Source organism: Chaetomium tenue, assembly GCF_020726465.1.
Source record: "Chaetomium tenue strain MPI-SDFR-AT-0079 chromosome Unknown F5144scaffold_2, whole genome shotgun sequence".
Classification (NCBI taxonomy): domain Eukaryota; kingdom Fungi; phylum Ascomycota; class Sordariomycetes; order Sordariales; family Chaetomiaceae; genus Chaetomium; species Chaetomium tenue.
The window spans coordinates 492,612-505,435 of record NW_027117330.1 but is presented as its reverse complement, the minus strand read 5'-3'; the positions used below and the strand labels follow the sequence as shown (position 1 = coordinate 505,435).

The window sequence follows — 12,824 nt, the reverse complement described above, 5'->3', positions numbered from 1 at the left end:
GCCGTCCCGTCTCCGCCGACCCCCTTGTTGCAACCAATAAGGTTCAAAACCAACCCTCCGTTCCCAGATGGTGTGTTCCATTCATATGCGGGAGGGTTCGATGATTGCCAACCGAGCCAGGTTTCCCATTGACCTTCTCGATGCAGTGAGGGATACCACTCAGCGAATTCGGGACTGGGAAGTTATCGGACCATACGGAAGGCATGGGAGGTGTGTGTGCAGCGGGTAAGACCGCCGTGACACAACCCGAGGGCTGCCTCGACCCACGCTTTCTTCACCTGTGTCAGTCAGTTTGGTGTGAGTAGGAGCCGAGCCGCTGCCGAGGGAGGTGGCACACCCGGCCCTCGAATATTGCACAGTCTATGAAGGGCTGTTGACACACAGTGGTGGTGTTCTGTTCTCTTCTGGGGAGAGAGGACCGGGGAGCGCGGCCTCGACAGGGGCTTAGGCGAGGTTTTGCAGGCACTTGCAACCAACAAAACCAATCTCCGAGCTGGGGATTTTGGAAAGTTGCGCGGGAATCAGTTCATGCATGGCTGAGGCAACGAATCCTACAATTCATGGCCGCCCATCTACGAGGTAAAACAGTAAAGAACAATGCATGGAAAGACTTGAATCCGTGGTTCCCCGTCTTCGTCTTTCCCACAACGGCTCCGATCTTCGCTCTCCGTCGTTACTAGGCTCCCAAGAACTACGGAACGATGAGTCTACCGCCGGGCCCGTACCCCTCGGTCGTCACCACCGGCCTTGTCGTCGTCTCGGCCCTCTTCCCCGTAATCTCGGGCGTGTCTATCCTGCTCCGTCTCGCCGCCCGCCGCAAGGCCAGCCAGGCACTCCATCCCGACGACTACTGGATCATCGCATCATGGTTCTTGACATTGGGGCTCAGTATCCTCGTGTGGTATTTTACCCCACGAACGGGGATCGACTACTTTAATACCGACTTCATGACCGGGACTGAGAATTCCTTAGAGGTGCGGTAATTCCGTTTCAAGAACACATCTGCTGGGTCGTTAGAGAGCGTGTTGAGGCTGACTCTAAATGCGATCAGCTCATCTTCATCTCATCCTGCTATGTGCAGTTCCCCCTCGGCGCGGTCAAGATCGCGGTGCTGCTCTTCTACATGCGCGTCTTCCCAACACCCATGTTCCGGACCGTCGTGTGGTGCGTGATCGGCGTCGTCAGCGTCTGGTCCGTCCTGTTCTTCCTGCTCGTACTTCTCGAACTCGACCCGATCGCATTCCCTCTCATGACGGCCAACCTCCGGCTCGACAGCACAGCTATCGGCCTCGGGCAAGTGGCAAGCAGCTTCGCACTCGACATCCTCGTGCTGTGCCTCCCCATCCCCGTCATCGCCCGCCTGCACATGAAGTGGGAGCGCAAGGTCGCTGTAGCTCTCATCTTCTGGCTTGGAGCCTTCTGCGCTGTCGCCGCCATTGTGCGGACCGTGCTGTTGGACCAGTCCATCCGTGAGGTGGTCAGTTCCGACGGCTACGACAGAGTTGGTAAGTATCCCTCTATTCGGATCACTCGGAGCAAACTCTATCCCCAACGGCAACCCCTCAAAACAACACAACATGCTAACCCACACCCTTTTCTCCAGCCAACCAATCCCGCCAATACATCTTCATGGTGCTCGAACCCAACTGCTCCATCCTCGCGGCCTGCCTGCCCACCTACGGGCCCCTGCTCTCCGGCGGGCGCGCGCCCGAGTCCATCGTGCGCAGCGTGCGCAGCGTCTTCAGCCTGCGCAGCGCGCGCAGCAACAACGCGTCGGCGGCCAGCCTGCCCCGCAGCCGCCATAAGAGCGCCGGCGAGTCCCAGGTCGAGCTGCACGATCTCGAGGGCGAGGACTACTCGCACAAGGTCTCGCGCGAGGTCGTCCCGCCGGTGCCGTCGGTGCCCGCTACTGCTCAGGTTCAGGTTGGCAAGGGGGGCGCGGTGGGGAATCCGGCTGGGGGGGAGTGGTAGATTTAGGGAAGCGGAGTGAGATGGCAGGTTGCCGTTGCACCGTGGACGACGGCCATGGCTTTGTGCGTTGTTACTTGGCTTTAGAGGTTTGGTCCATTAGAGACGGCTTAATTCCACCTACCATTGGCACTGGAAACCTCCATATCTCCCTCACTGTGAGCAGGTCAAACTAGGTTCACATGTCACTTTTCCCAATTTTAGGACCCCGTTCCACACGACCTGGTCAAAATGACCCCTGAGATGGGCCCGGATCAAAATCTGACGGCAAAACGCCGTGTCCTCGGTGGCGGGGGAGAAAAGATCACCACCAAGGGCTGCCGAGGCCGCCTCCCCTGTTCGTGGCTGCTGCAGAGGAGCGGCGCGAGGGCGCGAAGGACACCCTGCAGATCACATTGTTCGCCTCGTCAAATCATTGGTGGTCGAAATCCTCCAACCCACTCTGCAGAATCCCTGTCTCTATCTGCATACGATTTACAAGTTCTCAACTTTGACCTGCGTTAGTCTACTGCAAGTCTGCATGCCATCGGAAGGATGACCAGTGCCTCCGTCGTGATGCCGTGGTCGCTCGTAGAGTAGCAGTATCTGTGGGTAAACACTGAGGTACCTACATGCATCTGCCGTTGCAACTCCATTCACATGAATAGCGTCCACAATGTTGCTCTTAGTCTTCGCAGTCAGCCCTCCGTGTGGTCATCGGCGTCTCTCCATGCCACATTACCCCTATTCACAACGATGAGCTTTCCGATCGACATCTCCGCCTCGCCATTCTACGGCGTAGCGGAGACGGCCTTCAAGTGGCTTTGCTACGGCTTCCTGGCCTACTGCATCACCGATGCCCTCTCAACATGGCAACTCGTGCACAAGCAAGCCGAGCACCCCCTCGTGGGCAGCCCCCTCGCGCTCGTCCCCAGGTTCCTTCTCAACCTGCTCTACTCCTGGAAATCAACCGCCCTCGCCAAGACAGGCTACGACAAGTACCCGTCCTCGCCCTTCCAGCTGATCCGCAGCGATGGCCGGGTCGTGGTACTGCCCATCACGCTGCTGGACGAGGTCAGCCGCATCCCGAGCCACATCGCCGAGTCGACGGCGGCCCTCGAGCGCGACCTGCTCGGCTCCTTCACGGGCGTCGGCCTGATCCTCGAGAGCCGCCTGCACCACTCCATCGTCCAGCGCAAGCTGACCCCGCGTCTGGGCCTGCTGCTGCCGCGGATGGAGGCCGCTGTCACCAGCGCCTTCGACAAGAACTTCCCGCAAAGTGAGGAATGGACTGAGATTCAGCCATACAAGGTGCTCAGCAGTGTCTCTTCGCGGCTGAGCGCCGAGGTTATTGTTGGCCCGTCGTTCTGTGAGAACCCGGAGTGGCTACACATTGCGGTGGAATATACCGAGAGCTGTAAGCCTTAATCCTTACCGCCATACACCCCAAACCCATTAGTTAACACTACCACCCACTACAGTATTCCGCACAGTCGTAGCCCTGCGCTGCCTCCCCGCCTGGACTCACCCCCTCATCTCCCGCCTCCTCCCGTCCTACTGGACCGGCCAACGGCTCCTCCGCCGCGCCCAACACCTCCTCGGCCCCAAAGTCCTTGACCTCCTCACCAAAAACAACTCTGGCACCTGGCAACCCCAAGACGACAACCCCGAAGACCTCAACGTGCTCGCCTGGCTGGCCGCGCTCGCCAAAGGCCCCGAGCGCAGCGCCGACACGCTCAGCCACGTGCTGGTCCTCGTCGCCCTCGCCATGGTGCACACCACCCTCCTGCGCATGGTCAACGTGATCTACGACGTGACGGCCGCGGGACCGGAGTTACGCGACCAGCTGCTGGATGAAATCGCGGGGGTGGCCAAGCGGGGGTGGCGCGATAATGGCGACCCGTACGAGGTGCTGGATAAGCTGGATAGTGTTTTGCGTGAGTCCCAGCGCATGTCGCCGCCGACGACGATGGGGATGAAGCGCTGGTTTAAGGAGGCGTATACCTTTCAGGATGGGACGCATGTGCAGGCGGGGACGTATGCGTGCATGCCGGTGTTTGCGATTGAGAATGATCCGGGGAAGGTGGTGGAGCCGGAGAGGTTTGATGGGTTGAGGGCTTACCGGGCGGCGCGGGAGACGAGTGATCCCGAGAAGGCGAAGTTGTTGAGGTTTGCGTCGCCGGCGCCGGATTTTTTGAATTTTGGCTATGGCAAGACGGCGTGTCCCGGCCGGTTTGTGGCTGGGGTCGTGGTCAAGACGGTCATTGTCAAGGCGCTGACGGACTATGAGTTCAAGTTCCTGCCGGGCACGGAGAGGCCGGGGAATCTGATTGCTCATGAGTTTCTGTTTACTTGGCCCTGGACCAAGATGCTGGTCCGCAAGAAGCAGAAGCCGACTTGCCCTTTCTGATACTGGACTCCGCTGTCACAAGGGGAGTCAGAAGTCTGTCGGGGTCTAGACATCGGCTGGGGTCCTTGGGGGTCGAGGGGACCCGGATGGCCACCAGACTCTGATGGTCAAGTTAGGAATCTGACAGAATCCATGATTATCCACATTCCATTGCGGATACAAAACAATCTGCAAGAATCCTGCATGTGATTGATACAGTGCCATTGCATGGGATGGAGTGCTGGGATGGATCAAGGTCCACCTCGGTCTGTGCTGCTCCCGGATAGGGGCCATGCATTGTAACGCTGGCGTGGCAGTGAAAGCCCATGGGCTTGTTGCAGCCGGTCAGCAATTTTGTACCAGCAGACAGCTGAATATCGTCGATCGATCACCAATCTTCCTTTCTGCCCTCTGGTGCGTATCATCGGACTGGCGGAATAAACATGAGTGATAAGGGGGTGTGATCTCGGGCCTCTCGGCCACTCGGCGGATGCCCCCCGACTGCGCCATTCATGCCAGCCGCGCCCAATGATGGGCAACCGATGGTCCAACGGTCGGGGTGATGGTGCCGGGCCGGGAGATGAAAATGCAGCCACCAGAAGGACACAAACCGAGGCGAGGAAAGAAAAGGAAACCTGCAGGCATCAAGCTAAGCTGCTGGATTCCAACATCTTCCAAAGCCCCAAGAGCTCGCTTCCTCGCACAGTTCCCTCTGCAGCTCCTCCCCTACTAGCGCGGTCCTCCCTCCGTCCCTGTCATCTTTTTTTTTTTTGCCTTCCGCCACCCCTGCACGGCGCGGGCGGGCCCCTCTCCCTCCCGCCGAACACTAAACCCCTTGAAGTGAAAGCGCCAGATCGCCAAGACGGTCGGATCGAAGATTAACACCATGAAGGTGGAGGACTCAGAGAACCCCCCTGCCAAGGCGGACCGGGTTGCCGTGGGCACGGAGGAGGAGAAGGAGAAGGAGTCGACAGACACGGCGGCGGACCTCAGGCCAGCAGCAGAAGAAGAAAAGACGGAGAAGGAGAAGAAGACAGTCGAGTTGACCGACGTGGACGCCAACCACCAGCCCGCCGCCAAGGCCAACGACGCCGTGGACATCAGCGAGGACATCGACCCGGCCAACGAAGTCCAGGGTGCAAAGCTCGTGGTCATCCACCTGGCCATCTGCCTGTGCACTTTCCTGGTCGGGCTCGACTTCAACCTGATCGCCACCGCCGTGCCGGTCATCACCAGCGAGTTCGACTCGACCCGTGACATCGGCTGGTATGGCGCCGCCTTCATGGTCGCCATGTCGGCCAGCCAGCCGCTGGCGGGCAAGGTGTACACGCTGTGGTCTAAGAAGTTGGTGTACCTGCTCTACCTGCTCGCGTTTGAGGTCGGCAGTCTCGTGTGTGGCCTGGCGCCGTCGTCGTCGGCTCTCATTGCTGGGAGGGCCGTGGCGGGGTTTGGTGCGTCCGGGTTGTTTGCTGGGGGGTTCACTATCCTCACCACCATCATTCCGCTGCATAAACGGGCTGTGTGGACGGGGTTGATGGGTGCTACCTTTTCGATTGCCAGCATTGTAGGGCCGGTCATGGCTGGCGGCCTGACGCAGAACGTGACTTGGAGGTGGTGCTTTTATATCAATGTAGGTTTTATTCAGGATTGTACCGCTGGCCTGGGCCAAGCTGAGTTGCGAGGTCTAACCCGTATTATGCGCAGCTGCCCATCGGTGGTGCCGCTGCCATCATGTTCTTCTTCCTCGTTCATCTTCGTCCCGCTAAGACCGAAAAGAAGACTATCAGGGGCAAGCTCGAATCCCTGGATATCCTCGGCTTTGTACTATTTGCGTCCTCCATCACCATGCTCCTCCTCGCATTACAATGGGGCGGTATCGAACGTCCCTGGTCCTCTTCGGTAATCATCGGCCTGCTCGTGGGTTTCGGGGTGGTGATGATCCTCTTCATTTTCTGGACACTGCGCCAACAAGAGAACGCCCTGATCCCGCCCCGGCTGTTCACCGTCAATAGAAACCCCGCCCTGCTTTGTGCAGCCGCCTTCTTCGTCAACGGGCCTTTCCAAATCGTTATCTACTGGCTCCCGATTTGGTTCCAGGGCGTGCTGGGCGCCTCGCCGACCCAGAGCGGCGTCAACTTCTTCCCAACCGTCGTCTCGGACGTGCTTGCTGCTTTCGTCGGCGCGGCTATTGTCTCACAGCTGGGTTGGTGGAACCCGTTTCTGCTGTTTGCCGAGGTCTGTGTTTGCCTCTGTGGCGGACTCCTTACTACCATCTACCCTAATGTCTCAGGGGCGCACTGGGTTGGCTATCAGATAGTGGGCGGTGTTGGGTACTCGTTGACTTCCAACCTGGTAGGTCTCCTACTGCGATTCTGTGCTTTGCCCTTGCCAACATGTCTTTAGTCTCATCTCGCCATGCAGTCCTCGCTGCCACAAGATCTCGTCCCGCTTGGCTCGTCAACCCTACTCTCCATCATATCGACCAGTTGTTCCATTTTCATGGCAATCGGCCAGGCAGTCTTCCAAGGGCAGCTTCAGGTAAACCTCAGCGGCATGATACCCAGCAGCTTGGTTGAAGACATTATCGATTCGGGCGTGACCAGCGTGAGATCGCACGTTGATACCACCGAGTTGGCGGCTGTGATTGAGAAATACAGCCTGTCCGTCACGCAGGTTTTTGTAAGTCCGGCCCCGCCTTGTTACCCCAATGGAACATTGCTTAACGGCGAGTAGTATATCCCGGCTGTAACACCAGTCCTTTCGTTCCTTTTGCTCCTCGGCTGCAAGTGGATTTCAACCAAAAGCAAGCAGACCCCGGCAGCAGCCACGGCGTTGGGTGAAAAGACAGAATCAGACGCAGAGAAGGGCGTGGCGAGCAGAGGGAGTGAGAAGTTGCAGCCGGAAGACTAGCGGAGTTCAACCAACTAAACACCAAGTACTATCCATCCCATCACTAATAATACCTAATCAACCGATACCACCACCGCTACATGCATTATTAGCTAGGTAGTCTAAGTCTCCCCCTTGGCAATCTTCTCCTCATACTCCGTGAACGTCTCAATCCCCTTCGGCACACCATTCCACTGCAAGCCCTGCTCATCCATCAAACGAGCACGGTGCTCCATAGCGCGCTTCCACGACGGCAGCCCCACCATAGCCTCATGCCAGGCGCGCACATGGGGCACGCCCTCCCACACCTCATCCCACGACTGCATCAGCACCTCGCTGAGACGGAAGTCCCACGGCGCGAACGCCATATCCGCGTACGTCATCTTACCGCCCACCAGCCAGCGCACCTCACCACCATCCGCCGCGGGCGGCTGGGCGGCCAGGATGCCCTCGAGCACGGTCAGCACGCGGCGGATCTCCTTGGTGTAGCGCTCGACGGCGGAGGGGATCTTCTCCGGGTGCAGGTGCTGGAACCAGCCGGCCTGGCCGTAGTAGGGGCCCTGGCCGCTCATCTGGAACTGCAGGTACTGGTTGCACAGGTGGCGCTCCTTGAGCCCCGCGTGGGTGAGCCGCTTGTCCGTGTCGTACACCTCGACCAGGTACTGGTTGATGGCGCCGGATTCCCAGAGGGTGATGCCTGTGTTGGGGTCCTCGATGGCGGGGACACGCCCGTTCGGGTTCACATCGATGAAGGGCTTCTTCTTGACGTCGTCGAAGCGGAAGGACTTGAACTCGTAGTTGATGCCGAGCTCTTCGAGGATGAAGACCGTCTGGGAAGGGGGGGTGCCAAGGATGGCGCCATCGTTAGCTTGGCTTACCGGCTGGGAGGTGTATTGACTGTGCTCTCAGGGGCTTTGAAAAAGTAACTGAAAAGAGAACGGAAAACCGGCTGGGGATGCTGATCGAGATCATCAAGTGGTTTGGCCAGAACCTGTCCTCATACCTTCCACGAGTTGGGCCCCGGTGCTGTGATTGGCGTTAGCAAAGCTGTCTCTCTCTTTCACTCGATCCGATGCACTCACGGGTAATCCACACACGGATCGGCTTCGCGGGGTTTGACGTGCTAGTCATTTTTCTTCTTCGTTGTTCGGTGGCGGATAAGGGATGATGTTCGCGTAAGATCGGATGTTGCTAGTCCGGTTCGAGATCTTGGCTCCTGGGTTTGGCGGAACGCTGTGGGAGAGCCGTGAGTGAAACTCCGAGAGTGAAAGAGGGGAGTTCAAGTTCCAAATTCAAAGTGCCGCTGGCTCATGTAGTCAGGGGCACGAAGAAAAGGGCAAAAAGTCTCCGTCGGAATCTGACAAACCAACAACCGTTGGGACAGTTGCACTTCCCCTGCAGCTCACATACAGTTGGCACCGTGCGGCAGGATGAAGGAGATGTTCGGTCTCTTTCCTGAGCCCTTTGTTCCCCGTTCCCTGCAGTCAAAAGAGTCCTGTGGCGGAAAGCCAATCAACCGTCGCCCCCACAAGCCAACCAACTGTGACTTCGTGCCTCGGCTGCTCAAGAAGGAGTGCCTGGATGCACCGTAACGTACAGAGTGCAGGGGTCTTTTTTGTGGCCCCATCTCGTCTCCATGCAGCCACATTCGTGTAAGCACCTGAGGTTACACCGGCGAGCAACAGCGAGGTACATACCGTCTACCCGACGCCATGTACCTTCTATGGAGCCATATCCACGGCAGCTATCGCCGGCGGCCCGGCACTATCGAGATCCGCCCATCGGCCATGGCAAGGAATTTGGAACACAGATTACCGGTGGCGCTCGGTGAGCAAGACACGTTCCTGCTTATCCAGGATGACCGATGACGGGTCGTGCTGTACATGTATCTTCCAGCTCAACACCACCTACCAAAGACATCGAAGGCATTGAGAACGCTCATCCGACTCCACTGCCGGCCATGGATGCTTCTACACCCTTACCAGACCAGGCACGGGCACTTGTTGCCGTGCTTGCAGCACAGTGCACCCAGGGCTTCGGGTCCATGTCGGCATCCGTGTACGACACGGCCTGGCTCTCCATGATACACAAATCTGGCGACTGGTTATTTCCGGAATGCTTCGATTTTATCCTGGATGAACAGCTCCCCTCAGGTGCATGGGAGTCGTACGCCACCCCCCTCGACGGCATCCTCAACACTGCCGCGGCGCTATTGGCCTTGAAAAAACACCTACAAAAGTTGGATCCCGAACGGCGCCATGACCATCTCCATGATGACTGGTTGTTCCGGAGCCACCGAGCCGAAGCTGCCCTCAAAGACATGTTGCATGACTGGGACGTTGAATCAACGGACCAGGTGGGCTTCGAAATCCTCGTCGTCTCGCTTCTGACCTTGCTCGAGAAGGAAGCCAATGTCTCGGTAGACTTTCCCGGCTATGGTACCCTGCGCTCGCTTCGGGATGCCAAATTGGCCAAGTTACCGCCCTCGACACTGTACAAGATGCCGTCCACCTTGTATCATGCGCTTGAGGCATTCATCGGCCACATTGACTTTGATCGTGTCCGACCATGGCGGCAGGCGGATGGTTCTATGATGGGATCTCCAGCGTAAGTGGGCGGGAAACGATCATAACCTGGCACTGAAGCTTGATCAGAACTAACACTTTATTGTTGCGCTGGCATCAGAGCCACGGCTGCGTATCTCATGAATTCTTCCACTTGGGACAACGAGGCCGAGGCATACCTGCGGAGAGTCTTGCATCGGAAGCAAGCAAGTAAAGCCAGCCACGGGAGTGTGCCATGCGCGTGGCCGACGACGTTATTCGAAGTTAGCTGGGTGCTCACCGCACTCTCAACAGCTGGGATTGTGATTGGAGACGCCCAGAAATCGGTTCTTGGAAACCTGCTACGAGAGACTCTCCTGGCACAGAAAGGTCTCCTCGGGTTTGGTATTGCCCTCCTCTCTCATTTCCATTGATTGTGAGAGGGTTGGACGTGCATACCGCTAACACCGTATCCCCAGCCCCTGGAAGTCTGCCCGACGTAGACGACACAGCCAAGGGGATAGAAGCACTGAACTACCTTGACCAAGGCGACAGTGTCAGTGTTGACGGCCTCATTCAAACATACGAAGCTGCCGAGCACTTCATGACATATCCAGGAGAACGCAACGCCAGTTTCAGCGCCAACTGCAACGTCCTCATTCTTCTTCTGGTGCGCAACGATCGCGATCAGTACGTCTCGCAGATCGCCAAAGTCACCCGCTTCTTGACGCGCAGTGTCTTGGAAGGACATGTCAAGGAGAAATGGGTAAGTGGGCCAACCCCTAAAATGAGCTCGCGGCACGATGGCTGACTAGCTCTCCACGCGTATCCAGCACCTGAACGAATTGTACTGGATGATGTACCTCGCTCGAGGTTTTGCACTCCTCGCCCAGCACCACGAGCTTTCCCAGGCAGTCTTTGACCTAGTCCCCTCCTTGCGGGAAGACGTCCCCTTGGCCTCCCTATCAATCCTGATGCGTATAATCGGAACGCAAAAAGTAGACGGTTCCTGGGACGGGGTCTGCGAAGTAACCTCGTACGGCATCCTGGCATTGGCATCGCTGGAAAAGATCCCCTGGATCCGACAGCTCGACACCGGGAGAATCGTGGCCGGTATGGCGCTTGGCAAGGCCTTCCTAAACTCCAACCGGGACGCGTGGGCCAAAGGCCGGCACCTGTGGATCGAGAAAGTCACGTACAGCTCGCCCGTGCTCAGCGAAGCCTACTGCCGAGCAGCAGCAGCCGTCCCGCTGCCCACAACGGTATACCCCCAGCCAGGAGCCAGCGAACCCCAGGCCGCCGTTTCGGTCAACAAGAAGGTCCTGATGGGCATTCGAATGGCCGGCAGTCTCATTGCGCGCACACCGCTGTTTTCCAAGACGGACCCTTGGTCTCTGCGCGTCGCCGAGATGCAGGCCTACTTTTCCATGCAAGTCTTGCAACGTCACCCAGTTGATGTCTTCCCGCGGACAGCGAAGGGCAAGGACAAGTACCTGTTCATCATACCCCTGGCTCTCACCGCCAGCGCTCTCGAGGCCGGTGGCGGTCTTGGCGCGGTGAGCCACTCGGTGCTGTATGAGATGATGGTCTTGTCTGTCTTGAACTTCCACGCGGATGAATACATGGAGGGTGTTGTGGAGAAGCACTTTGAGGGGCGGCTTGACTCTGTCCGTGCTGTCGTTCGGGAGCTGTTTGCGGAGATCCAGCTTGGGTCCAATAGCACTGAGGGGGACGGCGTTGCAGGGGCCGTCAATGGTCATAACGGCAGCTCGGTCCGGGAGCAAGCCCGGGGAGACTCGCAACCAACAATCGCAGACGTCAAGGCCGTCCTGGGTCGATTCGTGAGGCGTATCCTACACCACCCGGCGGTGGTCTCGAGCGCAACTAGCCTGCAAACCCGGCTGGCTTTTGAGCTGCAGACCTTCCTCCTCGCCCACATCACCCACGCCGAAGACAACCACCGGCTCCGTGCGCAGCTGGATCAAGCCCAGGCAACTGTCCACAGTGGCAACGGAAATGGCCACACCAACGGCAGTTCGAACGGCCACACCAACGGAAGCTCGAACGGCCACAGTGGCTCGAATGGAAACACCAACGGCAGCTCGAACGGCCATAGCAACGGTTCCTCCAACGGCCACGCCGATGGCAACGGCCACGCCAATGGCAACGGCACTTCCACCCAGTCCCCCTCCACCACCTCCGCGACACCCACCTACCACAACCCCGGTCGCACATTCTACCACTGGGTACGCAGCACCTCAGCCGACCACACCTCCTGCCCCTTCTCCTTTGTCTTCTTCGACTGCCTCATCCACGCGGCCGCAGCCCCCAAGACCACCACCTCCCACACCACTTCCCCAATCCCAACCCTCTTCACCACCTCCACCCGCACCGCCTACCTCACCGAATCCGCCGCGCGCCACCTCGCCAGCCTCTGCCGCATGTACAACGACGCGGGGTCCGCCGCACGCGACGCTGACGAGCGCGCGCTCAACTCACTCAACTTCCCCGAGTTCACGTCCACCTCCACATCCATCACCACTACCCCCACCCCCACCACCACACAAGGCCACAAACGCAAACGCGACCACGCGGTCGGGGACAAGGAGAAGCAGACAGGGGATAAGAAAGGAGTCCGGGACCCCAACGACGAACTCCTCTGGCTAGCGGGATATGAGCGACGCGGACTAGAGACAGCGACAGAGCTACTGGAGGCAGAGTTGGGCGAGAATGCGAGGCTGGTTGGTGCGCTGAGGCTGTTTGCGCGCGTGACGGATCTGTATGGGCAGATCTATGTGCTGAGGGATGTGGGCACGCGGACAGGGGGGAAGTAGGTGATTTGTTGGTTGGTTGGTTGGTTTGGTTGAGGGAAGGGGGTGGGTTGTGGTTTAGTTGGTCTTGTGGTGGTGGCGAGTAGTGTGGTGTGGGTGTGCCGCGGTGGAAAGTGGTTACGACTTGATGAGTTTGGATGGGCGTTGGTTGTAACTCAAGTTCGGTCGTTCTTTAGCTGTGTTAGTGTGTCGATCCCTAAAAACGCAATACCATGCCGTCACGGG

General features: G+C 58.4%; 5 protein-coding genes across 5 annotated transcripts; 4 read left to right on the top strand and 1 right to left on the bottom strand.

Moving 5' to 3' along the window:
* The first annotated feature begins 370 nt into the window (after positions 1-370).
* Positions 371-2,358, top strand: F5144DRAFT_559867 (uncharacterized protein). Its single transcript, XM_066788179.1, has 3 exons — positions 371-974; positions 1,052-1,505; positions 1,604-2,358. The coding sequence occupies exons 1-3, from the start codon at positions 702-704 to the stop codon at positions 1,969-1,971; spliced, it is 1,095 nt and encodes a 364-aa protein (XP_066645838.1). The 5' UTR covers positions 371-701; the 3' UTR covers positions 1,972-2,358.
* F5144DRAFT_559865 (cytochrome P450) lies at positions 2,359-4,501 on the top strand. Its single transcript, XM_066788178.1, has 2 exons — positions 2,359-3,364; positions 3,429-4,501. The coding sequence occupies exons 1-2, from the start codon at positions 2,608-2,610 to the stop codon at positions 4,355-4,357; spliced, it is 1,686 nt and encodes a 561-aa protein (XP_066645837.1). The 5' UTR covers positions 2,359-2,607; the 3' UTR covers positions 4,358-4,501.
* A 721-nt stretch (positions 4,502-5,222) lies between these two features.
* Positions 5,223-7,246, top strand: F5144DRAFT_544490 (major facilitator superfamily domain-containing protein; the record flags this gene model as incomplete). The annotated part of the gene is made up of 4 exons (XM_066787299.1): positions 5,223-5,966; positions 6,041-6,688; positions 6,740-7,015; positions 7,070-7,246. 4 exons carry the CDS (start codon positions 5,223-5,225, stop codon positions 7,244-7,246), a joined length of 1,845 nt encoding a protein of 614 aa, XP_066645836.1.
* On the bottom strand, positions 7,228-8,776 carry F5144DRAFT_559860 (glutathione S-transferase). Its single transcript, XM_066788177.1, has 3 exons — positions 8,308-8,776; positions 8,229-8,251; positions 7,228-8,055 (listed from the first exon to the last, which is right to left on the bottom strand). Exons 1-3 carry the CDS (start codon positions 8,354-8,356, stop codon positions 7,348-7,350), a joined length of 780 nt encoding a protein of 259 aa, XP_066645835.1. The 5' UTR covers positions 8,357-8,776; the 3' UTR covers positions 7,228-7,347.
* Positions 8,777-8,920: 144 nt separating this feature from the next.
* F5144DRAFT_89566 (uncharacterized protein) lies at positions 8,921-12,817 on the top strand. The gene is made up of 4 exons (XM_066793538.1): positions 8,921-9,832; positions 9,911-10,173; positions 10,248-10,534; positions 10,602-12,817. The coding sequence occupies exons 1-4, from the start codon at positions 9,090-9,092 to the stop codon at positions 12,600-12,602; spliced, it is 3,294 nt and encodes a 1,097-aa protein (XP_066645834.1). The 5' UTR covers positions 8,921-9,089; the 3' UTR covers positions 12,603-12,817.
* The last annotated feature ends 7 nt before the right edge of the window (positions 12,818-12,824 follow it).

Bases quoted from the DNA above. Each gene is read 5' to 3' on its own strand.
- F5144DRAFT_559867 (XM_066788179.1), top strand. From the start codon at position 702: ATGAGTCTACCGCCGGGCCCGTACCCCTCGGTCGTCACCACCGGCCTT. The intron at 975-1,051 runs GTGCGGTAATTC...AAATGCGATCAG, and splicing joins GGACTGAGAATTCCTTAGAG to CTCATCTTCATCTCATCCTG. The intron at 1,506-1,603 runs GTAAGTATCCCT...CCTTTTCTCCAG, and splicing joins CGACGGCTACGACAGAGTTG to CCAACCAATCCCGCCAATAC.
- F5144DRAFT_559865 (XM_066788178.1), top strand. From the start codon at position 2,608: ATGAATAGCGTCCACAATGTTGCTCTTAGTCTTCGCAGTCAGCCCTCC. The intron at 3,365-3,428 runs GTAAGCCTTAAT...CACCCACTACAG, and splicing joins GGTGGAATATACCGAGAGCT to TATTCCGCACAGTCGTAGCC.
- F5144DRAFT_559860 (XM_066788177.1), bottom strand. From the start codon at position 8,356: ATGACTAGCACGTCAAACCCCGCGAAGCCGATCCGTGTGTGGATTACC. The intron at 8,252-8,307 runs GTGAGTGCATCG...CGCCAATCACAG, and splicing joins GATCCGTGTGTGGATTACCC to CACCGGGGCCCAACTCGTGG. The intron at 8,056-8,228 runs GTATGAGGACAG...CCCCCTTCCCAG, and splicing joins CGGGGCCCAACTCGTGGAAG to ACGGTCTTCATCCTCGAAGA.
- F5144DRAFT_89566 (XM_066793538.1), top strand. From the start codon at position 9,090: ATGACGGGTCGTGCTGTACATGTATCTTCCAGCTCAACACCACCTACC. The intron at 10,174-10,247 runs GTATTGCCCTCC...CCGTATCCCCAG, and splicing joins GAAAGGTCTCCTCGGGTTTG to CCCCTGGAAGTCTGCCCGAC. The intron at 10,535-10,601 runs GTAAGTGGGCCA...ACGCGTATCCAG, and splicing joins GACATGTCAAGGAGAAATGG to CACCTGAACGAATTGTACTG.